The sequence below is a fragment of the Natrix helvetica genome (assembly GCF_964273705.1).
Source record: "Natrix helvetica genome assembly, chromosome: 8".
Taxonomy (NCBI): Eukaryota; Metazoa; Chordata; class Lepidosauria; order Squamata; family Natricidae; genus Natrix; species Natrix helvetica.
Genome location: NC_138559.1, coordinates 4,703,302 through 4,729,615, shown reverse-complemented (window position 1 = coordinate 4,729,615; position 26,314 = coordinate 4,703,302). Strand labels below are relative to the sequence as shown.

Sequence of the window (26,314 nt, the reverse complement as noted above, 5' to 3'; positions counted from 1 at the left end):
ACCTAATCTATTATGCAGTACAATGATTTGATTTTAGATGATTTCAAAAATAATGAACAGTGAGGAAACTGAAGTAAAAAAACAATATTTTAAGTTAAGATTCGCAACTGTCATAAGTATTCTGATGTTGGCTGAAATGAGGGCTTTGGAGGAATAAGAAAGGAAAAGGGATAGATAATTTCCCAGTGACTGGTTTCCTAGGTGCAGCTGTTTGTGCAACTGCACCAAGCAAGGCCCTGGTAGAATTAATGAACAGTGGTAACGGATGTACAGGGTCCCAGGGTGCGCATTCAGTTTTCACGCGAGGCAGCCCTCCAGAAAGTGAAAAATGGGAAAAAGAGGGAGGTTATTTCATGCAACAGCTTCAAGGTGACCCCCCCCCCCCGACATGATGTATAACTTGTTCTTATGTGTCCCCCCCTTCCATCATTGAAAAGTGATTGGAGGGGAGAGAATATGGTTACGAGGCCAGCTTATGACTGCCCACTGTCTTTCTTTTTGGTCTACATCACTGTTGTGGCCCGCCAATGCCAAGTGAGGAGGTTGGGGGAGGAACATGGGCCAGTCCTGGAGTCTGGGGAAGGTTCTGATGAGGGCTTGGTGTTGGAGGCAGAGAGGAGGCCAGAGCCGTCTGCCAGTTATTAGCTGCCTTCAGAGTCAGACATCAGGGAGGCAGCTGAACAGCTGGAGCCTGTTCCCAGTGTGCACATACGCAGAGTTGTCAGACCAAGGGAACAGCTAAAGAACAGGTAGACGATGAATAGCCCCTCACAGAGGAAATAATAGAGGAGCGAAAGGGGAGTGGAGTTTGCAGGAGACAATTAGTTCGCTTAATTGGTTTGTGACTTTCCTGAGACTCCTTGCCAAGTTTTGCAGGTATCGGACTGGCAGCTCTCCAAGCCAAGTCTTGACTGTAAATCCTCCCTTGAAAAACTTTGCTGGATGTGAATGAGCAGAATTCTCAGTCAATTGATAAAAGGGTTTTTTGTTGGGACAAGGAATTTGCTTCATGCTCTTGGGAAGCCTAGATCAGAACAATTGAAGTCCGAATTTGAGCTGTAGGAGAAGAGCTGCTGTTGGCTACTATCTGTACGGCTGCTACTTCATTCTGACCTGAAAGCAATCCCCATGCAGGGGAAATGTTAATGGTTAAGCAACGCCCTGCACCTGCCTGCCAGGGACATCTTCATTTGTCCTTACGTCACAAGTTCCAGGGACGCTGTCAACCCATGGTACAGCTGGACTTGCCTGAAACTCCCCGTTTCCTAGTCCAGCATACAAGACCTGTGTCGCAAGAGCTGATTCATTCGTTTTATGCTGGTTGCTAGCACAACCCAGCCTCAGGTTGGCTCCCCCCAACCCCCCAGGAATGTCAAAACAGGGTGAACTCACCTGGAAGATCTGTAGAAGGGTTTTCATGTAGAGACGGCGGATGCCGAAGGAAACTCCAAAGATGGCTGGTACAATGATGAAGACCAAAAGCAGAGTGAAGAGGACAGTCAGGGAAATGCCCAAGAGGTTAACTACTAAACTGTCAAAGGGCAGCAGTAGAAACATGATGAAGGGGGAAAGAGGGCAGGCTGGGCCACGCTAGGCCAGTGCCCTGTAAATTCCTGAGGCAGGAAGAAGCTGCCCTGGGCAGGCAGTCAGTCCGTTCCCGTCCACCAACAACAACCTTGAGTGTGTAGCAGGTCTCTGGCCTATCACAGGGGCCATTTCAGAGTTCACACCCTGCTTCCGTTGGGCCTGGAGTGGCCAAGAACCCCCATGATCTACTCTGGAAAGAGGCCACAGCACAAACAGAGACTGGGAAGACTGGCTAGGGGTAAGATGGTTACACAACGTGTCGTTGCACAAGCCACTGGAAGGGCAGGGAGAAGCGTGACCAAAAACAGCTCTCCAAATGCCTGCAGAAGTCTTGTTTGAGTTTTCAGAAGTACACAATGTCACTTTGCAAGAAGATGTGCTCCTTCTCTTGTTCTGCATTGGCAGAAAAGCTGGTGCTTTGTAAAACTAGAGCCCTTCCCCCGGGACACAAGAGCCAGCTCCGGTTCTCCCGTGAAACTTGTGGCAAAAATCCTTCTAGATGCCATCCACTGCCGAAAGCTGCGAGATGTCCTCTTGTCCATGGAAGATGCTCTTAAAAGTCCAGCGTTCTCAGATCCCAGTTGCTACCTGAGGAAAGAGAAAGGAAAAAAAAAACAAATAAAACTCTCAGCACAACCACAAAGGAAGTACTGTGAGGCCACATCACCACTTTGTCAGACCTGCAAACCATATTTTCTTTTTGGGTTTCAGGCCTGCCACACTTTCTACTGTGGGAAAATGGGAGAGGGGGATTATACAGAGTTGGGTGATGTGTAGCCATAACAACATTCTTCTTAGAAAGTCAAGGTCGCTTTTGCCTTTGCACCTGGCCAAATGTGGATGGGAGGAATCTGTCTTTGTGGCAGTGAAAGATTGGACCATGTGATGGATTTGTGGGTGTTGGGGCAGCGTCTTGAACTTTCAACTGGGTGGGAAAACCAGGAAGTTTTCAGATTCAGGTTTTCCCAGATGTGCCAATGTGACATCTCTAATAAAGTGGAACTTGGGAGTTTATTTCGTTGGGGGTGTTTTTTGGAACGCTGACACACTTCTCCTACAAGAACAGATGGTGGCAGCAGTTTCTCACTCAAAAGGCAGCGAAGGTAAAAATCAAGGATAAGCAAAGCACGTCACAAGCTTAGTAAGGTCTGCTTAGAACTGAGGAACCCTTTTAGTATCCAAGGACTCACAAGGGGTGTTCCTAGCTTAAGCACTCAACGGTATTTATGTTACTCATCTGTGGTCTTAAAAAGAAGAATCTCCCCTTAATTTGGGGAAGCTATTTGACAGAAGGAAACTGTGGCATGTCAAAGTGGCCAAAGTGACTAATTGTAAGACTGGCAGGCTGTCACAGTAACAACAGAATCCTAATCAGTACAAAAAGTGTTGGGCCCACAGAACCCCCTTCTTCAATCTGCCACCTTCCTAATGTTTGGGGACTGCAACTTCCATCGGCAGAGACACTCAGAATGTACAATTCTAGAGGGCAGCAGCGTCAGAAGACCAATAGAGGTTATTTCCCAGGATTATTTTTCAAGACAACATGACCACAACTTTACATTGCTGATCAACAACAGAAGGTATTATCTACTTTTTAAAAATACTGTAAAATCTTTAAAAAGAAAAAGTCACTAAGGCAAACCGTATGGATATGAGTGAAATACACTCCCTCAAAGCATTAAAAAGCCCATTCTATTCTTATTCTGTTCCCTATTCTTATTCTATTCTATTCTATTCTATTTTCTAGATCAGGTGTCTCCAGCCTTGGGAACTTTAAGCCTGGCGGACTTCAACTCCCAAAATTTTCTAGAGGGATCTCATGCAATGATGCCTTGTATTAAGATCTTTTCCTGGTGGTCTCAGAAGAGGACTGTGGATCAGATTAGATTAGAATAGAATTAGAATTAGAATAAGAATAGAGAACAGAATAAGAATAGAATAGAATTAAAATAGAAAAGAACAATAGAATAGAATAGAAAATAGAATAAAATAGAATAGAATAGAAGAAGAAGAGTAGGGATCAGAATAAGAATAGAATAGAATAGAATTCTTTATTGGCCAAGTGTGATTGGACACACAAGGAATTTGTCTTTGGTGCATGGGCTCTCAGTGTACATAAAAGAAAAGATACATTCATCACGAATCATAAGGTACAACACTTAATGATAGTCTTAGGGTACAAATAAGCAATCAAATCATCCTAGGAAACAATCAATATACATCATAAGGATACAAGCAACGAAGTTACAGTCATAGGTGGGAGGAGATGGGTGATAGGAACAATGAGAATGCAGACGTAGTAAATTGTTTGACGGTATTGAGGGAATTATGGAGGGAACAATCCTGAGAAAAGAGGTGAAGGGATCTGTGTTCTAAACCACCAGAATACATTGAAAACACTAGCACGCCACACCACTGAATCACAGACGTTGTCACAAACCAGGAATTTTCAAAGTTGCTATTCCCTTTTTTCCTTCTACAAAGACTGCCCTGAGGAAGTACGCTAATCAACAGGAAAGATGTACAAGGAATAGCTAAATACATTTTTAAAAAACCCCAAAAGTGCACATAATCAACACATGCTGAATCTGAACCCAAATGAACCGATCGGGAAATCCTCCTTTAAAACATTTCTAGACATGGCTGAACGTAATGTAAAAGTACAATCTAATAATCCATGAAGCGCTTCACTCCCGAGAAAAAAATTTTTTAGCTCCTTTTATAGAAAACTCTGCATTTTACTCACAGCAAACATTAGATAAACAGAAACCACATGGGAATGGAATCCAGAGGTGGAGCTCCCATCCAAGAAGTTCCCGCTGACAATTAAGAGGCAGAAGCAAAAAGGGCATTGGTACTTACCTGATACGCCTCTTCTCATAGTGGGGCAGGAATATCCAGGGTGGGTTGACCTTGTCCTATCATTGATTGGGCTGAATCAGATAAGCTCTTTGGGCCATGCCCTGGTCACCAGGTACCACCCAGTTATCGGCGAAGAACTTATCCGACTCGCTGTGTCATCCACTCCAGATTTTATCTTAATTTCAACCTTTATTTATTTGTTCAACAGAACCGCTCATGTTACATAACCCTATCAGGGAGGGGCTGGATACTCCTCCCCCACTATGAGAAGAGGCGCATCAGGTAAGTACCAGTGCCCTTTCTCCATAGTGAGGGGAGGAGTATCCAGGATGGGACGTACCAAAGCTTGCACGTCCCTAGGGAGGTAAGAGCTTGCACAAACTTTATGCCTGGTGAGGCATCACCTCTGCCCTGTGCACAGCCTGCAACACCCTACGCCCGAATGAAGCCTCTGTAGAGGCAAAGGAGTCCAGTTTGTAGTTCCTCACGAATGGTGAGGGGGAAGACCACGTAGCTGCCCTACAGATCTCAGTCAATGAGGACTGGGTGGCCCAGGCCATTGAGATGGCTGCGCTTTGTGTGGAATGTGCTGTAATAGAGCTCGGTATTTGCAGACCCCAGCTTGGTAGGCGGTAACAATACAGGTTCTTAACCACCTGCCTATGGTGGTGGATGTCACCTTGTTCCCCAGGGATCCCGGCTGGAAAGAGACAAACAGAGCTTCAGACTTCCTGTTCGGCCGGGTTCTTCTGAGGTAAATCCTCAGAGCCCTCCTTACGACTAGGGTGTGCCACTTCGTCTAGGGTGTGCCACTTCCTCTCTAATGGGTGAGAGGGGTCCGGGCAGAAATTGGGCAATATCAATTCCTGCGAGCGATGGAAGCAGGAGCACCCCTTAGGGAAGAAAGAGGGGTCCAACCTTAGTACCACCCTGTCCTGGTGGAACACGCAGATATCCTTTCTGGCCAACAGAGCCTGTAGTTCGGATATCCGCCTGGCTGAGGTGATGGCCACCAGAAAGTCCACTTTAAGAGTCAAAAACTTGAGAGCCAACATTGCGACGTGACAACATGCGGTCTTGACTGTCCGAGACCGCCATTGATACTTTTATCGCCACATGGTCCAAACGGACCTAAGCTGTGCCGAAGAGACGGCGAACAGGGAGACAAAGCCTTGCTGGTCTCAGGGACATCGCAAAGTCCCTGATTGACCCAAGGGAAACAGACAGCCCCGTGCTGACAAAGTCAGAGACGGCTCGAAAGAAGGCAGCTGAAAGTGAGTTCATCTGGTAAGGCTTTTTTCTTTGAGAATGATTGCCAAAAGGGACTTTTAAAAAAAGATAAATTAGTCCTTTAAGGAAAGAATAAAGTGGTGGAATTTATCTTTATGGGACTGCCTTGGAAAGCTTTTATTTCTTTTTTTTCCCTATTAACAATGTTTTGTGGATTGAAGTGACTAACACTTTTTGTTTCTCTTCGTAAGTGAACGAACTGTTTTTTTTTCCTCTTTATTTTCTGCTGCCTTATCTGTTGGCTGGAACTAAACCTTTTTTATTCTAATAATTATTCTTACTACTTCTCATTAATTTTCATTAAAGACTTTTAAAGATTATTGTTTCCCATAAGCTTGAGATAAATAGGAGAAGAATTGAATCTGCCATTCAGAAGTTAGAACTTGGGTTTTTTTTTCTCTTTGAAACAATGTATCATTTGTCTCCGATTTCACTGACGCTGTAACGGAGAGCTTTGCAGCTTATCTGTGCGATTTGATAAGGTCCAGGGTACGGTTGTTTTTACAGGTGCCTTTGTTTTTAAAACACTCTTGGCAAGGGAAGGAAATTCTTTTTTTTCTCCCTGCTTTTTTTCATTTGGAAACATGTACCAATCTTCAAATGAGGGAATACTGAGTCTTCAAGATTTGTTGATTGAAATTCAAAAGTTATCGGAAAGATCTGAGAGATTTGATAAGAAGTTGGATAGACTACTATCTCCTACAATAAAGGATGATGGAGTTGGAGTCCCAAAAAATAAAGAAATGAATGAAGATGAAGAAGATAAGGATAAGATAGATGAATTTAATGATGAAGCAAACCTAGGTGAAAATGGAAAGAAGTGAATATGGAAAAGTGAATTTGATATGCAGGAGCTCTATTCCTTTTTTCAAGATACAGAGGGGGGGGGGAAGTGATGATGATGGAACTAAGAAGAGAAACTGTTTCAGAAATACGTTTAATCAAAGACATGCTAATCTTAATACCAGTTCAAGGGCAACGAGGTTTTTTGAGAGATCTTTCAAGCAAAAAAGTGCGGAGAGAAGTTTATAAAAACCTTATAAAGGAATTAATAAGAAGATTGACACAACAACTGGCAAAAGAGACAAGATTCTTTTTTTACTGGAAAGATACAGGTTGATAATGAATGTTGATGATAAAAAGTTTAATTAAGGTTTGGTGATTAATAGGTAGGAACCTTAATATTTTTTAGATTGTTTTTAAATGTTTATTCTTTAAAAAGTAATACATTATGACAATAACAATGAAATAATAACTCTAATCAGTTAAAACAATTTGGATATAAATAGCAAATTGGGACCTAGGGGGAATTTTTTTTAAAATAAATGTTAACAATAAACTTTTGTTTAGATTTTGTTATAAAGACGTAAATTTTTCTTGGGTCTAACGAGAGGAGAGGTGACATAAACAATAAATAATCCTTAGTTACCTATAATAATAATGATAATAGTAATGAAATAATGATTTTGACTAGTAAAAGCCATCTGGATATAAATTGCAAATTGGGACCTGGGAAAAAGACTTATAAATCTTATTAACAAATCCTTGTTTATTATGTATAAAAATGTAAGTCTTCTTGTGCCGGATGAGAGGAGATGTGATATACGTAATAAATAATTCTTAATTAGTTTCAATAATAACCAAAGAAATGTTAACGGATAATGTTAATGATATTTATATGTGTTGGCATTGGTAAAAGCAATTGTATAAAAGCTTTAAATGGTGAATTGGGAGGGAGGAAAGGGGGGGAAATGCTTAGCCGGCTTGGCCTAATTCCACCTATCCCACCTCAGTTCTATTTCTAAATTTTTAAGATTGGTTTTAAGGTTTGTTTTTTAATTTTTATAAATTGTACAGGGGTTGTTTAATTTGGTTTTTACCTATGTGTATGATTGATTGTATGTTTTAAATTTATTCCTGTACACCGCCCCGAGTCCCTCCGGGGAGAGGGGGCGGTCTAGAAATTTAATAAATTAAATTAAATTAATTAAATTAGATATTTTATTAATTGATTTTTTCTTTTAGAATATGTTATAAGATACAGGAAGTTTGTTGAGATTGCCAATGAATGCCAGTGGGTGGTTGTGTTTTTGAATGCAAATGATATCAGATAAAAGAATGTTTAAATAATTTTAGCTAAATGAGGATGGTGGTGTATTGACAGTAAAATACATGAAGATTTTTGATGTAAAATGTACTATCCAATGAAGGAAATATATGTAACAATTATGATAGAAACGCACGAAAACTGTTTGTAACTAATCAACATACTTTCCACAGGATGTAATAAAGGATGATTCTTTTTTTTTTAAAGGAGTCAAAAACTTAAGAGACACAGTTCGCAAAGGTTCGAAAGGAGGGCCTGTCAGAGCATCCAACACCTTATGCAAGTCCCAGGAGGGGTACCTATGTACCGTGGGTGGCTTAAGATTGGATGCCCCCTTGAGGAATCGCCTGACCATGGGGTGGTGAGTCAAGATCTGAGACCTACGCACAGAAGTACCGATGAGATGGCCGAGATCTGTCTCCTAATCGTGTTGGGAGCTAACCCTCTGTCCAGGCCCGCCTGAAGGAAGTCCAGAACCTGCAGGATCATGGCTTAAACCAGATCGTGGCCCTTGGAGCTGCACCATGTTGAAAAGGCACGCCATGTAGTGCCGTAAATGCGCTCTGTGGAAGGTCTGCGAGCCGACTGAATAGTCTGTATCACCCTGGGGGAGAAGTGGCCTTCCCTCAGGATGCTCCGCTCAAGTGGTCAACTGAAGCCACTGAGAGTCCTGGTGCTCTAGCGATCCCTGGCTGAGGGAGATCCTCTCCTGGGGGATCCTCCAGGGCCTGTCCACCGAGAGAGATTGGAGACCAGCAAACCAAGGCCTTCAGGGCCAGTGTGGGGCAATCACCACCATCTCCGCCCCCTCTCGCAGGATTTTCTGTATGACCTTGGGAATCAGGTGGATAGACATAGAAGAGACCCCGGGGCCATGGGCATCGGAGAGCATCCCCCCCTCCCCCCCGTGTCTGATACCTGGAATAAAACCTCAGGAGCTGGGCATTGAGAGAGGTAGCGAATAGGTTGACCTCCTTGCCACTTCCTCGAATATCGCCGGCTGCAGCCTCCACTCTGAATTGTCCACCTCGGACCGGCTGAGCCAGTCAGCTCTGATGTTGTCCACCCCCGCTATATGTTCCGCAGTCAATGACAGAAGGTTCCTTTTGGCCCACTGCCCCAGTCATTTGGCCTCCTTCATGAGGGCCTTCGATCTGGCCCTCCCCTGTCTATCTATGAGCCTTGGTGGTGATGTTGTCTGTGAGGACTAAGATGTGGCTGCCACTGATAAGGTGACGAAATTGAAGGAAGGCCTGGCGGACTGTCCTGCGCTCCAACCAGTTTATGTTGTGAGTCAGTTCCGCCTGGTTCCATTGTCCTTGCGCCATCTGAGCCTGCAGATGGACACCCAATCCGAACAGGCTTGCATCAGTTGTTACCATCACCCTGTCTGGCATTCTGAAGATCTTGCCCTTGGAGATTGCCAGGGACGTCCACCAAGTCAGTGAGCGGGATATTTCTGTGGGCAGAAGAACCTTGATCTGGGAGCAGCTCATGCGCCTTCGCTGGAAAGGCAAAAGGAACCATTGGAGTCTCTGGTGTGGAACCGAGTCCAAGGGACAATGCCAATGGCAGACACCATGGTGCCAAGCAGCTTGGACAGTGTGGCTAAGGCCCCCTGGCTACCTGAGCGGCTAGCTGCCTAAGAGAGAGCTGTCTTTCTGATGACAGAGAAACTGTGCCTGCTTCTGTATCTATGAGGGCTCCTAGGTGGACCAGACTAGTGGAGGGGTGAAGGTGGCTTTTGGCCAGGTTTACTGAAAACCCGTGGTCTCTCAGGACTGCCATAGTAGTGTCTAGATCCCGTAGCGCATCCTTGAAGGAGGACTACTGCAACAGCAGGTCATCTAAATAACATTGAATTCGAACAGGATCCTGCCTCAGGTGAGCTGCCAATGCTGCCATTACCTTTATGAAAACTCGAGGGGCGGACGACAACCCGAAAGGCAGGCCTTGATACTGGAAGTGGTGCCCTAGGTAGGAAAACCTGAGATGTTTACGGTGTTCCGGGGCTATGGGTATATGCAAGTAGGCCTCTGTGAGGTCTATGGAGGTGAGAAAATGACCGTTGACTTACCTGAACGGTCGTTCTCATGGCGCTGCGGAGAGTACAAGGATGGGTTAACACAGCCTGTTTGCCCATGGACTGAGTAGATTTTTCCCCTCTGGCCACGCCTCCTTTGCCTCTTCTGGCTCAGTTTTAAAAACGAGGTCTTGTCCGACGAAGACGTCCTCAGCTCACACCTGTGTAAAGATACAATCTCGGAGCTAAACAATCACCCTGGGTGGGTCTTGTACTCTCCGCAGCGCCATGAGAACGACCGTTCAGGTAAGTCAATGGTCATTCTCCATAGCGCTGCTTGGAGAGTCCAAGGATGGGACATGCCCAAGCTATTGTGTCCCAGGGCGGGAAGAAGTGACATTGTCCGGAGCCTCAATAACCTTCTGTAATACTCTACGGCCAAAAGAGGCTTCGGCAGAGGCAAAGGAATCGATCTTGTAGTTTCTAATGAAAGCCGTGGGAGACGCCCACGTGGCCGCTCTGCAAATGTCCAGAATAGATGCTTGAGTCGCCCAGGCCGCGGTCGTGGCCGCACTTCTGGTGGAATGTGCCATTACACGAGGTGGAACCGGCTTGCCCTGAAGGTCATATGTCATCTTAATGCAAGCTCGCAGCCACCGACCTATGGTTGAAGATGACACCTTGCGACCCAGCGAGCCTGGTTGAAAAGACACAAAGAAGGCCTCGGAGTGCCTGATGTCCTTAGTTCATTTCAGGTAAATGCGGACTGCCCTTCGCACGTCCAATTTGTGCCACCTGCGCTCCTTGGAGTGTTGAGGGCTGGGACAGAAATTCGGGAGGATAACCTCCTGAGACCTGTGAAAATGAGAATTCACCTTCGGCATGAAGGCGGGGTCTAACCGTAGGATGACCCTGTCTGGGTGGATAATGCACAGCTCTTCCTTGGCCGAGAAGGCCGCAATCTCAGATACCCTTCTGGCTGAAGTAATGGCTATGAGGAAGGCAGTCTTAAGAGTCAGATGTCGAAGAGATACCTTCCTCAAAGGTTCGAAGGGAGCTGCTGTCAATGCCTGCAGGACAAAGGGTAGGTTCCAGGTCGGGTACCTGTGCACCACCTGGGGTCGGATGTTGTAGGCCCCCTTCAAGAAGCTCTTGACCTGAGGATGGTGACTCAGGGATTGAAGTTGGTGTCTGGCTAAGATGGTGGATAATGCAGCAACCTGGCGCCTGAGAGTGGCTGGTGCCAGTCCTTTGTCCAAGCCCTCTTGTAGGAAGTCCAATAACTGAGGGATGGACGCTTCCACACTGTCAATGTCCCGTTTGCTGCACCAGGAAGAAAAGGCAGCCCAAGTCGCGTCATAAATACGAGTAGTGGCCGGACGTCTGGAAGCTTGGATGGTTTTAATGACGTTGTCTGAGAGGCTCTGGTCCTTCAGGAGCTGCCCCTCAAGTGCCAGACGGCTAACTGCAACCATTGGGGCTCTGGATGGTTGATGGCCCCCTGACGCAAGGATACCTGGTCTGGAGGAATTTTCCACGGTTGCTCCACAGACAGATCGACCAGGTCCGCGAACCAGGATCTCCTGGGCCAATGTGAAGCCACCAGAATGAGCTCCGCCCCCTCCTTCAGCAGCTTGTAGATCACCTGCGGGATCAGAGGGAGGGGCGGAAACGCGTATAGAAGCCCTGGAGGCCAGCTGGACCTCAGGGCATCCGTCCCCTCCGCTTGTGCTGACTTGTAGCGGGAGAAGAACTGCTGGAGTTGTGTGTTTGCCGCCGAGGCAAACAGGTCGACCTGTGGGAGACCAAACCTCCTTACCACCTGTGCGAACAGGTCCGGATGAAGTTGCCACTCCGAGTTGTCGATGGTCTGACGGCTCAACCAATCCGCACTTACGTTGCTGGTTCCAGAGATGTGATCCGCCCTCACCGACGCTAAGTGGATCTCTGCCCATCGTCCTATGGCCTCCGCCTCTGACATGAGTCTTTTGGAGTGGGTCCCTCCTTGTCGGTTCACGTGAGCCTTTGTGGCCACATTGTCGGTCAGTAGCAGAACATGGTGCCCCTTCAGCTGTTCTGCAAATCTCCTCAGCGCAAGCCGGGCTGCCCTGAGTTCTAGCCAATTGATGCTCCGGGCTGCCTCCGCGCTGGACCACCTGCCTTGCGCCAGCTGACCTTGGCAATGCGCCCCCCAACCGTAGAGACTGGCGTCGGTCGTTACCACGATCCTGTCGGGTTCTCTAAATAGGCAGCCCTTCTCCACTGCTCGAGACTGCCACCAACTCAGAGACCGAGTCACTCTTGGTGGGATGCGAACTTTCCTGGTGGAGTTGCTGATCTTTGCTCTTTGCATTGGAAGCAAGAACCATTGCAGTTCCCTTGCATGAAGACGTGCCCAGGGAACTATGTTGAGGCAAGAAATCATGATCCCTAACAGTTGGGATAGCTGCACTACCTGCCAGGACCTGTTCCTGCGACACAACCGGATCCTGCTCCTGAGGTTGCGGATTCTTTCCGGAGACAGGGACACCTGGCAAGATACTGAGTCTATTATGGCGCCCAGGTGTTGTATGCGTGTGGCAGGAGTCAGGTTGCTTTTTTCCATGTTTACGGAAAAACCGTGGTCCTGTAAGGTGTGAACTGTGACGTTTACATCTCTCACCACTTGCTGATGAGTCCTTGAGTGGATGATGATGTCGTCCAGATAGCACTCCAGGCGGACTGGAAGCTTGCGCAGGTGGGCCGCCACAGCTGCAAGAAGCTTCGTGAACGTTCTGGGTGCAGAAGAAAGTCCGAACGGAAGCGCCCTGTATTGGAAGTGCTTTCCGTTGTAACACAAGCGCAGGAACTTCCTGTGTGCAGGATGGATGGGCACATGCAGGTACGCCTCCTTGAGATCGATGGAGGTGAGCAGATCCCCTTGTCGCATGCAGCTTAGGATCGACTGAAGAGACTGCATTTTGAAGCGCTTGTAGGCCAGATGTCTGTTCAGGCGCTTCAGATCTAAAATGGCCCTCCACCCCCCTGAATTCTTGGGGACCAGGAAGAGAATGTTCTGGAGGAACTGCCTCTATTGCGTTGATCTGCAGAAGATGATCTATCTCTGCCTGCATAAGAGCCCTCTTTACAGGGTTCTTGGATAGCGGGCAGCGAACAAAGGTCCGCGGAGGAGAGGATAGAAACTCCAAGGTTAGACCCCTCCTGATGGTATTTAAGACCCACTTGTCCGAGGTTGTTTCCTCCCAACGGTCTGCATAGAATTGCAGGCGGCCCCCGATGGGAGGAGACCCCAGACGGTCACTTCCCACATCTAAACTGACGGTTGTGGGATCCCCCACGAAAGGGCTTCCGAAAGGACCCCTGATTGGATTGTCTGCCCCTGGAAGAAAAGTTGTTTCGTTCCTGGGACCTGTCAGAGGACTGGTTAAACTGTCTTTGGGAGGAATATGAAGAGGAGGTCTGGGCACCTTCCTGTGCCCGAAAGGCCTGTTTCCTGAACGAGCCCTGACCTTTCCTGTCATGCTTCCTGAAGGTGGAAGGAAGGACCTTCCTCTTATCCTTTGTCTCAATTAGGAATTTCTCTAGGGAATCCCCAAAGAGGTTCTCTCCCTTGAATGGAGCTGAAGCCAGCTTCCACTTAGCCTTCATGTCCGCCTGCCAGTGCCGAAGCCAAAGCAGGCGGCGAGAAGTGATGTTGGACGCTAGTGCCCTGGAGGCGAATTTCGCTGCATGAAGGGATGCATCAGAGGCATATTCCACAGCCGTAATGATCTTGTTAAGATCATGTCGCCAACGAGATGCTTCAGATGGGGGCTGAGATCTGAGTTGGCGCAGCCATAATAGGGATGCCCTCGTAAAGAACGAGGCAGAAGTGGAGGTTTTGATCGCCCAGGCAGCCGCCTGGTGCGTTTTGAGACAAGCCTTTTCTGCCCTCTTATCCTCTGCCTTTAACCCTTCTAATAACTCGGCCGGGAGATTAGAATTAGAGGTCAGAGAGACCACAGGGGCATCCACTTCTGGAGGCTTCAATACATCCTCCAGCCTAGGTTCTAAGGGATACAGTGATTTGTCTGCGCCACTGGGGTTGGCCAGGGTACCTGGCTGTGCCCATTGGCGCTGGATAACCTCCATGAACATGTCAGGGACTGGTATCAGTTCTGGGTCAGGGGTTGTTTCGCTGAACAGCCCTGCCATGAGGTCCTGGGAAGTAGAAGAGACTTCCTTGTCCTTAGGTTTGGCACCAAGCTCAGTAGAGGCTCTGGCCTTGTGTAAGATGGACTTGAATAAGGATGGCTTAAAGAGACCAGTGAAGGAGGGCTTGTCTGGAGGCATATCCTCATCCTCCGAGAGAGCAAAGTCCTCAGCAGTCTCCTCCTCCCACGTAGACACCTCTGTGGTGATAGAAGTGCCCGGGGAATCGAGTACTCTGGTCCTCTTTTCCCCCAGGGGGCGAGCAGGCCTAGAGGCCTTGCCACCCCTGCCTTCCTGTAGCCTCATGGCTTCTACCACACCCTGGGAAATAGCCTGCGTGATGAGATCCCTCATTTCTGCTGACATAGCTGGGCCCTTGTCCTCTACAGGCCTGGATTGGTCATAGGCCTGTCCCCTGGCCCCCCTAGGAGGATCTCTCTGATCCTCTGCATGAAAACAGCATTGAAAGGAGGGGATATCCTCCCTGACTGAAGAGCTAGGAGAACCTGGGTAGCCCAGAGAGGCTGCAGGGGATCCTGACATGGAATCCCTATCACAGAAGGATGGGGATCTATTCCCCATTTCCTCCCCCTGCTCTATCTCCCTCTGGATGGGTGGGGAAGGAACTGGCCCAGCCTCACTTGGTAAGGGTGCAGAGGGAACCTGGGGCCTAGCAGACTTGTCCTTTAGGGAGTCCTGCCCCTTGTCCCCTTGAATTTTGGGGGCCTTGCTCCCAGCTGAAGAGTGGGAAGCTTTCCCCCCAGCGCCCTTGTTTCCCTTTCTCCCCTGGCCTGAGGGATCTGGCCTACTGCGCTTTGCAGATGGCCCTGCCAGCTCCTCCCTGCGCTCCAAACCTTCATCAGCCATCCTTGGTTGATCTTGAGTCGAAGAGGTCGCTGCTGAGGGAAGGGCAGTGGACGCTGGCCCGACGGCTCCAGAAGCGTCTGCAGATTCAGTTGGGAGGCTGGATCAGGCACCAGGACACTCCTTGCCGCTTCCCCTTAGTTGGCTGGGGAACTTCAGGCTTGCTGGAGACCCAGGCAAGCCCTCGCAATCCTCTGCGGCTGTCTGCTTGAGGCGGAGAGCTCTGCTGCTTGCTGCTGCTTCCGGAAGGTAAAAAAGTCTCAAAAAAATGGCCGCCGGTTCTTCTGCGCGCCAAAAGCCTCACTTAAGGGCCAGGCGCTTCCCATTGGCTGCAGCCGAAAAGCGCGCCAAAGCAGCGCTTTTCAAAATGGACGCCGCTCTCCCGATCGGCAAAAGACGCCGTTTGGAGAAGCAAGGGCTTTTTTAAAAGCCTCTCCTCCCAAACGACCAGGGAAACACGGGGATTGCCGTCCTTCCCTGCGCTCGCCAGCAGACGCCGGACAAGCGGCCTCGCTTGTTCCCCCAGCTGCGACTAAGCAGCTGTGGAACCGATCGCTGCCTCAGCCTTACCTTAGTAAATCCTCTTCTTGGTAAAAATAGAAAAAAGGAAAATAAAAAGTCAAAATAATAAACCTGGGGAAAAATCCTAATAACAACTAAATATCAACACATAAAATACTCTAAAATTACTATTGGAGAACCCAGCCTATTTGCTCAAAGCTGAGTGTTCCCCAAAACTCGTCCTATCGGGCGGACTGAGTTTTTAAAACTGAGCCAGAAGAGGCAAAGGAGGCGTGGCCAGAGGGGAAAAATCTACTCAGTCCATGGGCAAACAGGCTGTGTTAACCCATCCTTGGACTCTCCAAGCAGCGCTATGGAGAATCTCCCTGCCTAATCCCTTCCAGGATGGAATGCAGTGAATGCATCTTAAACCTCCGATAGCGGATGAAATGGTTCAGGTGTTTCAAGTCCGGAAACACTCTCCAGCCGCCCGAGGCCTTAGGAATTACAAAGAGAATAAGAGTAATACCCCTGGCCTTGCTGCTCTAGAGGCACTGGCTGGATGGCCCTGATGTCCAACAGGTGTTGGATGGCCTCCTGCATTAGCAACCTCCAGGTCGGGTTGCTTGAGACAGGGCAGCTCCGAAAGGAACTCGGGGGGTTGGAGAGGAACTCGAGTAAGAAACCATACTGAATGGTGTTCTGGACCCACTTGTCGGAGGAGGTTAAGTCCCAGCTGTCGGCGAAGTACACCAAGCGCCCCCCAATGGGAGGTGAGCTAGGTCTAGGTTTAGTTCTTGCAGAAGGAGCGCCCGCCCCTGCCGCCCCCTCAAAAGGGCCTCTTCTGCTGTCTGCCCCTCTGCTGTCTATCTGGGTATCTGTCAGCCTCTGCTTTGCTGCTTGCTTTTGGTTGCCATTGAACGGGGAGGGGGGTGTGACATGGTATTTGGGAGGGGAAGTTTTCAGCACAGGAGTGAATGAAGAAGGGAGTGGTTTCCTCACCATTTACTGCACATGCTGCAGATAGTGGAATTGCCGCCAAGGCCAACCGTCCGGCATACCAACCTGATGATGGGCTTTGAAGATACAGCCCACATGACACCTGTGGGGTGTGCGGATTGGACTGGGTGATGGGGTTACTAGGGGGAGGGAGTTGGGTCACATATTGATATCTATGATTACGCACGCTTTTGCCTCAGATCTTGCTTTGCTTAGCTGCTATCTACTCATAACCAGTAAAAGTACTCTTAATTCTGAAATATGGAGTTGAGTGGTTTCTTTCTTGGTTACTGATGGAGGCTGCCCTGACAGTATCTCTGCCTGGATGAAAAACCTCCCTGGTACTGCCTGAGGCCCAAGTACCCAAACTCCGACCCCCGGAAGGAGGACCCAAAATCCTGCCCTGGGAGTTGGGGTGTCTAGGGTATGGCGCCGCCCTGAAGTTGTACTTCTTGTGAACTGTGGGGAACACCTTCCGCTTGTCCTTGTTCTCTACCAGGAATGGGTCGAGGGCTACTCCAAAGAGGGATTCTCCTGTGAAGGGGGCTGATGCTAGGCGCCATTTGTGGCATACTTCCGCTTGCCACTGCTTCACCCAAAGCAGCCTGCGAGATGCCACAGATGAGGCGATCGCCCTGGAGGCAAACCTGGCTGCAGCTAAGGTAGCATCTGAGGAGAATTGGGTGGCGGCCAGCAGCTTGTTGATATCTTGGTGGGCCCTGCCATCCGTAATGGGAATTCGCTGCTGCAGGTCTTGCAGCCCCAGCAGAGACAACCAGTTGAAGAAGGAGGCGGTGGTGGCTGCTCTCACTGCCCAGGCCTCTGCTTGATGTATCCTCTGTAAGGTGAGATCAGCTTTTTTGTCTTCCACCTTCAGGGCATCCTCTGGTTCCCCTGGCATGTTAGTAGGCGTATGCCAGGCCGTGACAGGCGCATCAATGGTGGGTTGCAAAAGCACCTGGGCCATGTCCCTGTCCACGTTGAAGAAGGTCTTGTCTGTGGAAGTGGGCATGGGGCCTGCTGTGGGAGAGGCCCATTGCCACTTGATCATGTCTAGGAAAGAGTTGGGTGTGGGCACCGTGTCTGCCTCGATGGCCTGCTCCTCTAAAATGTTTTCCGCTGAAAACCCCTGGGGTTGTACCGGGGCTTCTGTTGGTCTGTTGCCAAGCTTGGCAGATGTCTTGGCCTTGAACAGAAGGGATTTGTACAAAGAGGGCTGGAACAATCCGGAGTACGTAGGTTTGGGAGGTGACATGCTTTCGTCCTCAGAGAGTGTATCCTCTCTGATTTTGCCCTCTTTGGAATCCGAATCGCTGTCCCCCTGGGAGGAGGCAGGTGATTCTGGAAAATCTTCCTCCTGAGTCTCTAGCCCTTCCGAGACCCTAGGCATAGGGGCTGTCTGGGGCTGCATCTGTGGCTGCTGAAAAGCTGCTGCCATACACTGCTGGAAGGCCCGCATCATCATATCCTGGAAGTTGAGAATCCCTGATGTGGGTGCTATTCCCGCCCCTGTGCCAGCAGGTATGGGCGGGAAGGGCTGTGGCGAGGATCCTGCTGCTGTGGGGCGTGGGGGTGATTGCCATCCTTGTGCAGCCCCCTAGATGCCCGAAGTATCAAAGGAAATCCTCACCTGGGGGGGGGGGTGTTCCCCATCTGCAGTCCTGCCAGGAGAAAGAATCCCTGGAAATCCTTCCCCAGGTTCCTGGCCAGGGATAGCCCTCTTGCTGCTGGCCTTGTGGCAAATATGCTCCAAGGCACATTCCATGCGTGCAACCCCTGCCTTCCTCCCCTCCGCTTTTGGAGGCAGGCTTTGGGGGCTCGGAGCTGCAGCCTGCCTCTTTGGCCCCCTTGGAGGAGACATGCTTTTTCTTTGCCATTGCCTTGCCTCCTTTTCCCTTAGCTGCTTCCCTTAGCAGCCTATGTAGCAGTTTCTGACCTGGTTAGCTGCTCCTCTGATCCTCCGGTGGGGCTGCTAGCTGCTGGGTTGGAGGCTTGAGTCTTGCCAGCATCCTCTGTGCTGTTGGGCGCCGCCATCTTGGATCACATGGTTCCAAAATGGCTGCCGGCTCCAAATTCAAAAAGTTCCTCTCCCCGGGAACACGTGGAAGCGGCTTGTGCCTTTGGGACTGCCGCGCGGCTTCCACTGCTGCTGGAGTGCTCTCTCACTTCATGAGCTCTCTTCCGAGCTTTGCGAGCTCCTGCAGGCTGCTATCTCTTTCCGGCAATTGCAGGCAGGTGTGGGCGCTCCACTGTGTTTAAAAACGCTGCAATTTGCCGCTCGACACCCTGGGGGGAGCAGCGGAATGCTCCGGCGCCGGCTGAGCCTCTCTGAGGTGACTGCCTTCCCGGGGCTTCCAGGGGAGCGTCCCCTCACCCGCAGTCTCGATTAGTGCCCTACATCTTTCTTTATGACCTGGCTGCGCATTGCCCTCAAGGGCTTGCTGCGCATGCTCTCTCTCTCTCTCCTTCCGGCCAGGGAATCAGCCAAGAGCCAAGTTACTCACTCAGGCAGGGAGGCAGCGAATGCAATCAAGTTAACAGTGAGTTCAATCCTTTCTTTAAAATTTTCCAGGAGCTTGGGATGATCACAGCCACCTGTTGAGGGGCTGAGTCGATAACTGGGTGGTACCTGGTGACCAGGGCATGGCCCAAAGAGCTTATCTGACTCAGCCCAATCAATGAGAGGACAAGGTCAACCCATCCTGGATACTCCTCCCTTCACTATGGAGAAAAAAGGCCTCTGGAGCACTCACCTCCAGGCAGTCTCCAACAAGCTCTTGACTGCAATAGCTTATAGCCTTGCATCACAGCTGGAACGGCACAGCAATCAGATGCTTGCAACCATGTGTAATCCCTACACGGTGTTCCAAGAGATTCCAGAGGAGAGGCTCAGGGACGAACAGCATGTTTTTTCCATATACACATACACCGGAATCATGACAACCGACCTTGACTAACCCAAGGGCTGGCAATAGGGACAGCATACCTGGCTCCCCCACGGGGCAAACAGAGCAGAAATGCGCACCTGGTGCAAGCTAGAACAGAGACCTAGATTAATGGGAATCGCGAGACAGTGGGTTATTACAGTCCCTAGGGCAAAAGAAAAAGATATTTAATCCGAGGCTCTCAAGACGTGTTTGGATGCAGCGCCCAACTTCTGCAGCCAATTTGTGGGAATTGTAGTTCGGATGGTCTGGAGCAGGGGTGTCAAACTGGATTTCTTTGAGGGCTGGATTAGCATTGTAGTTCTCATCTGCGGGCTGGCCTGGGGAAGATGGGACGGACGTACCCTGCAGGCCAAAATGAAATGCGAGACTGTTTGTGTGCAGTTTTTGGCCTGGATGGCCTCTTGCAGCATCCTGCTGACCAAAACGGGGGAGGGGGGGCATGCAGCCCCCAAGACACCATTTTGGCTGCCCGAGCACCATAGGCTAGTCCTTTTCTATTTACAGACTGGCCCCATGGCCCAGATCTGGCCCGCGGGCCTTGAGTTTGACACCCTTGGTTTGGAGGATACCTGACTGGTAAAAGGTTCATGTAAAGAGATGCTCACATCATAAGCATCAGAGAAAGCCAACTCTGAAATGACAAGTGTATGACTCAGCAGTGAAATCACCGACTGCTGTTATGACATTGATTCGATTCCAGCCAGGGAGATTATATTATTTCTATCTTAATATTGCATCAATATATTCGCTGGAAAAGGTAAGATTAAAAAAAGGAAAGTCAACAATTAAGGTGTGGATTCAATTGCTCTAAGGCCGTGATGGCAAACCTATGGCACTTGTGCCACAGGTGGTACGCGGAGGCATGTTAGGGCATGCGAGGCATTGCCCTATCAGCTCCAGCGTGAATGTGCATGCTGGCCAGCTGACTGGCCTTCATTTTTGGCTGTTTTTCTCTCTCCAGAGGCTTTGGGGAAGCCTCCTGAAGCCTCTGGAGGGCTTCCAGGGGCGGGGGAGGCTATTTTTGCCCTCCCCAGGCTCTTAGACAGCCTCTGGAGCCTGGGAAGGGCGAAAAATGGATCCACCATGCCATCCATGCCAAAAGCGGAGGGGAGGAAGGCAGGGGTTGCACGCATGGAATTATGGGTGTGGGCACACATGACCCCCCTGCGCTCCCCCCGCTTTTGGCACCCGATGGCTTTAAGACAATGTTTCTCAACCTCACCAAATTTAGGATGTATAGATTTCAACTCCCCAAATTCTGTAGCCAGCATGAGGAATTTTGAACATTGTCTCTTTCCAGACCAATTTCGAAAATTTAATGGGCTCCATCCCGCTCTAGGTTCCCCAGGCCTGCTGGCAGAACCAGGTCTTCGGCGCCTTCCAAAAGAGTATGAGAGTGGGGGCCATTCTAATCTCTGTGGGGATGATGTTCCAGAGAGAGGGGGGCCACCACTGAGAAGGCAATGTAAGCATCATTCTTTAATATTTGCTGCTTGACATCTGGATAATGAAGTTAATGATGTTTTTAAAAATGCCAGTGTCAAAGGAAAACGATCAACTTAGTTCAGTGGGGGGTTTACTGATATCCATAGGTTATAATAACTGCAGCCTGAAAAAAACCAAATAATCTCATTTCACAAGTTTCCAGATCTAGTTTGGGAAATGTATTTCCCCGCCATAGTTTCCAATTGCATTTTAAATTCAAGCTGCTTCATTGATCAGAGGAATTTGGCAAAATTGTCACTCCTAGGATTTGTCAAGGGCCACATTTTGAAAGTCCAAAATTCATTACTCCACAAAAAAGCAAACATTGTTTGTTATTTCTCAATTATGTGTCTTCAGGAGTATTGGAGCAACATCCAAATATGCACACGAGTGTGCATACACACACAGAGTGAGAGAGAGGGAAGGAGGGAGAGGGAAGGAGAGCAGTATGTTATTCTCAGATCCTTCAGAAAGGCAGCTTTTAAATAGCTAGCCATTATAGGAAACAAAATCTTGAGTTCTTTTTACCTGCTCCATAGGACTCTGATTCAATAATTCTGTTTTGGTCCCAAATCCATTTAGCTCAGCATCCCGCAATCCTTCTGCCACAAATGAACTCTTTGCATACTATAGAGCACTTATGCATTGCTGAGGGAAATTCATGCAGGGCATTATTTAAGATGCATCTTCGAGGTATATGAAGTATGAGTTAGCTTGCTTCTCTCCTAAAATTGTGTATCATAGCAGAAGATACTTTATTACGAGAAAAAATGTTTTCATAAATGCAAAAACATTCAAAATATTCCTTGAAAAACATGAAAAGTTTTGTTTTCAAAACGAACCCAGCTTCCTCAACTGGTAGAAACTGGGGAAGCTGTAGCTTCCCCTATTTGCTACTTACAAAGTCAAATAAAGTCTGAAAAAACTGAAGTTTTGTTTTGCAATAGCAGAAACAGCATACACTCTAGTTCTTGTGTAGTTAAGGTTGCAGTCCAAAATCAATTCTGCAAAACTTAGGAACAAGTTGTTACAAGCTCAGCCTTTAAAATGTTTCCACCACATAAATACTCCAAGTCTGCAGTTCTCACAAGAGATATAGGCCTTCCCTCAAGCAGGGGCTATTGTAAGCCACTAAAACTAAAATAAAAATAATTTAAAAAAAAAAAAAACAAGGAGGAAGTAGACGCAGTCTGTTAAATTTGACAACCACGGCCCTAGATAATTTAAGAGTATTTACTTACATAATACATCCGAATTTAGAGGCCATCCAATTCCAGATGACTTATATAATAAGAGGAGAGGACAGCAAAGAGAGAGAGAGAGAAAGAGAGAGAGAGAGAGAGAGAGGGAGAGGGGGAGAGAGAGAGAGAACATTGTGACTACTTAAAACAACATTATTTACAAGTAAAGGACCAGTTCAAAAGCAACGCAACCTCCCCACCTCTCTGACTCAAAATAAACAATAACTGGAATATTCACTGACTTGGTTCCTATATCAGGCTAAGACATAATTGTGCTTCATTTAATTTTGGTTTAACATATAATATTAATGATCTATTGTCCTTCACAAGCTGTAATTTGTAGCTGAAGATATTGCATGAACTCAGCAGTAATTTAATAAGTCACAAATATGTAAGTCATCGGAACCAGCAGCCCACTGCTTGTTTTATGTACAATATTTTTAAAAAAATTACCAGTATGTGCTTTCTTTCAACGTATTTCTGAGAATCCTTATAATGCATTTTCTAAACAATAGTTACACAGGTTGTTACCTCGTTTAAACAGTTGTTTCTGAATGAAGCTAATGTACTTTTCATGTTTTTTGGATGATACTCATGTTATGGTATAGAGAGTCCTCGACTTACGAACACAATGGATCCCACTGTGTTTTGCCACATTTTACGACCTTTCTTGGTACGGCTGTCAACCGAATCACCACAGTTGTTAAGCTAGTAACATGGTTGTAAAGATAATCGGGCTTCCCCATTGGTTCTGCCTGTCAGAAGTTGCAAAAGGGACACAGCAACTGTCGTAAGTATGAACCAGCTGCCAAGCATCTGCATTCTGATCACGTGATCATAGAGATGTTACAACGGTCGTTAAGTGAGAAAAAAGTCACTTTTTTCAGTGCCATTATAACTTTGAATGGTCACTAAATGGACTCTTGTAAGTCGAGGACTCCTGTAGATGCTGTCCTATCTATTATAAGTAAATATATAACTGAAAGCAACTACAAGTATATATTCTTCTTGTGTTCTTTTTCACTCTTTATTTTATTGTTCTTTTGTTTTACTTCTGTTTCGTTCACACTCTTTTCATTCCTTTTTATTGTAGTAAGCTGCTTAAAATTCCCACACAGCGAGATAGGTGGCAAATAAATTTAACAAAATAAAATATATATATATAAGTATCTCCAAAGCACCAGAGGACAAGACAAGAAAATCATTAAAGGCAGTTTCAAAGAGAAATTTCGTGCCAGTGATAACCATTAACCAGTGGAACTGTTTGCCTCCAGAAGTTGTGGGTGCTCCATCGCTGGAGGTTTTCAAGAAGAGATTGGACAGCCATTTGTCCAAAATTGGTATATAGGGTGAGTCTCCTGCTTGAGCAAGGGGCTGGACTAGAAGACCTCCGAGGTGCGTTCCATTCCTGTTATTCTATGTTCTAGTATCTGCATGCTCTGTAGAGCTTGCAAGCGCTTTTGCTGAAAGTAGCTTACATTTTTAAATGTTTATTCAGTAACTTACTGATATTTTAGGAGCTCAAAAGATTTTAAGAAAAATACCACCCAGTTGTTGTATAAGTAGTGCGGGCACATCTAAGTATTGTTTTCTGTAAAGCTGAAGCGCACTGCTGAATGACTGAAAAGGTCCCACTGAAGGCTTCAATTCAATACTGTTTCCTCGAAGTGTAATCCTACTCAAACTACAGCTTGCATAAATACATTGTGAGCATTGTGAATATTCCCTTCAAAGGCCGAGGTGTGCTGTTTCTGGCTCTCTCATCAGCTGATTTGAGAGATGGGCACAAGGAATATGATTAAAAGAATTTGAAATATCCTTCTGGAGTATGTCATGTATTTCAGTATGCGCTTAAAACCCGGCTTCTATTGTGATTTACTGTATTAACATGACATTAAAAAATATTCCATCCTTCTGAGGCGGGTAAAATGAGGAACCAGATTGTTGGGGGCAAGAGGGTAACTCTGTAAACTGCTTAGAGAGGGCTGGAAAGCACTGTGAAACAGTACATAAGTCTAAGTGCTATTGCTGTATCTATGGAGACAACATAGGCTACATGTGCTACATAGGCCCCACTCTGTCAAGGACCTTGGAGTGATCATCTCTAATGATCTAAGGGCCAGAGCCCACTGTAACAACATTGCCAAAAAGGCACTAAGAATTGTTAACCTAATTCTGCGTAGCTTCTTCTTTGGTAATATTGTACTGCTAACCAGAGCGTACAAAACCTTTGCCAGATCAATTGTCGAGCTCATCCATCTGGAACCTGTACTACATATCGGACATTAATACAATCGAGCGAGTCCAGAGATATTTCACGAGAAGAGTCCCCTCAGCTTACTTTACAGAATACTTTATGCCACCAGGCTTGAAATTTTGGAACTTAAGACAACTTAGAACTATGCTGCTATGGCCTAACCTAAGAGTAGTACATACAGTTATCTGCTACAATGTCCTACCTGTCAATGACTACTTCAGCTTCAACCACAACAATATAGGAGCACACAATAGATACAATCTTAAGGTAAACCATACCAAACTCAATTGCAGATAATATGACTTCAGTAACAGAGTAGTCAATGTCTGGAATGCACTATCTTTGGTTTGGTTTGGTTTTATTGGACTTATATGCTGTCCTTCTCCCAAAGGACTCAGGACGGCGTAAAACATAAAAACACATATGACAAAAGTTTAAAAATATTAAATAGGAAATCCAATAACCTTCAATTGACAATTTAAATCAAATTTAGGACTAAATTAAAATTAACAATTTAAAATTCATAATTTAACTTATTCTATTCAGGCCTGGCCAGCTTGCTGAAAAAGCCAACTTTTTAGGGTGCGCCGAAAGGACAGGAGGTCGGGGATTATGTGAAGCTCCAGGGGCACCTCATTCCAAAGGGAAGGCGCTCCCACAGAGAAGGCTCTCTCCCTGGGGGTCACCAGCTGACACTGCCTGGCTGACGGCACCCTGAAGAGGCCAACTCTGTGGGATCGTACTGGACGGTGGGAGGTTACCGGTGGCAATAGGTGGTCTCGCAAGTACCCTGGAGCACTTTAAAGATCATAATTAACACCTTGAATTGCACCCGGAAAACAACCGACAACCAGTGCAGGCCACCTAAAAGGGGTGTAACATGGGAGCACCTAGGTACCCCCATGACAACCCGCGCGGCCGCATTCTGGACCAGCTGAAGTCTCCAGGTGCTCTTCAAAGGTAGCCCATGTAGAGAGCATTACAATAGTCCAGGTGAGAAAGGACAAGGGCGTGAGTGACTGTGCACAGGGTATCCCGATCCAGGAAGGGGCGCAACTGGCCGTGACCATGCGGACCTGGTAGAAGGCCCCCCTGGTCACGACCATAAGATGTTCTTCTAAACTAAGCCGCATATCCAGAAGGACTCCCAGATTGCGGGCCCTCTCTGAGGGGGCTAAAATTTCTTCCCCTATCATCAAAGATGGTACGTGATTCCTTCCCCAAACCCCCACAACTTTAACCCACAACTGTTGACCCTACCCCATTGCTAAGTCGTCTGTAAGGGACGTGCATAAGTGCACCAACGTCCCTGTCCTAACAACCCCATTGATTCGTATCCATTTCATATATTCATAATCTTGTATGTACTTGTATCTATTATCTTATACACGCTTGACAAAACAAATAAATAAAATGTAATTTCCAAAGGACTTAGATATAATCCTCAAGTCTCTACAAAACTTGCCACTGAGTTGTAATTTTTATATATGAGTGAATTAAGTACATGGGAAATAATCCTATTAACCTTATTTAGTTTAATTAGTTTTTGATCTGACCCTACTTAAGTTCTTTAGCCTGGAATCATTTGTGTCATTCCGAGTCCAAGGCAGCAGTTCGAAGACCCTGCTGAAATACTTTGCATTTCTACTTTAATCATATGATCAGCAAAGATCCCATCCATTTATCTAGGTCCTTTTTCACACACAAGAATTTGAAGACATGAGTGTTGAAACATGGATTAGTTTTGAATATGGATTTACTATCATTATTCTGAATGTATCCAACACGACTTCCTCTTCCTATTTTCCCCACAATAACCCTGTAAGATGGGCCTGGTTGAGAGAGAGAGGACTGGTCCAAAGCCACCCAGCGGGCTTTCACGGCTATAAGGCAGCTCTCATGTTCTCCCACTTTCTAGCCTGATGCCTTCATCACTAGACCAAACTAAAGGTAAAGATT

General features: G+C 47.3%; 1 protein-coding gene across 1 annotated transcript in view; it reads right to left on the bottom strand.

Annotated features, from left to right (window-relative positions):
* The window catches only part of GPAT4 (glycerol-3-phosphate acyltransferase 4), a 63,932-nt gene that overhangs the window by 35,366 nt on the left and 2,252 nt on the right, over nucleotides 1–26,314 (bottom strand). Inside the window, exon 2 of the mRNA XM_081961061.1 lies at nucleotides 1,393–2,175. Coding sequence (XP_081817187.1) covers nucleotides 1,393–1,557 — 165 coding nt within the window. The 5' untranslated portion in view covers nucleotides 1,558–2,175. The remainder of the gene's footprint in view (nucleotides 1–1,392; nucleotides 2,176–26,314) is intronic.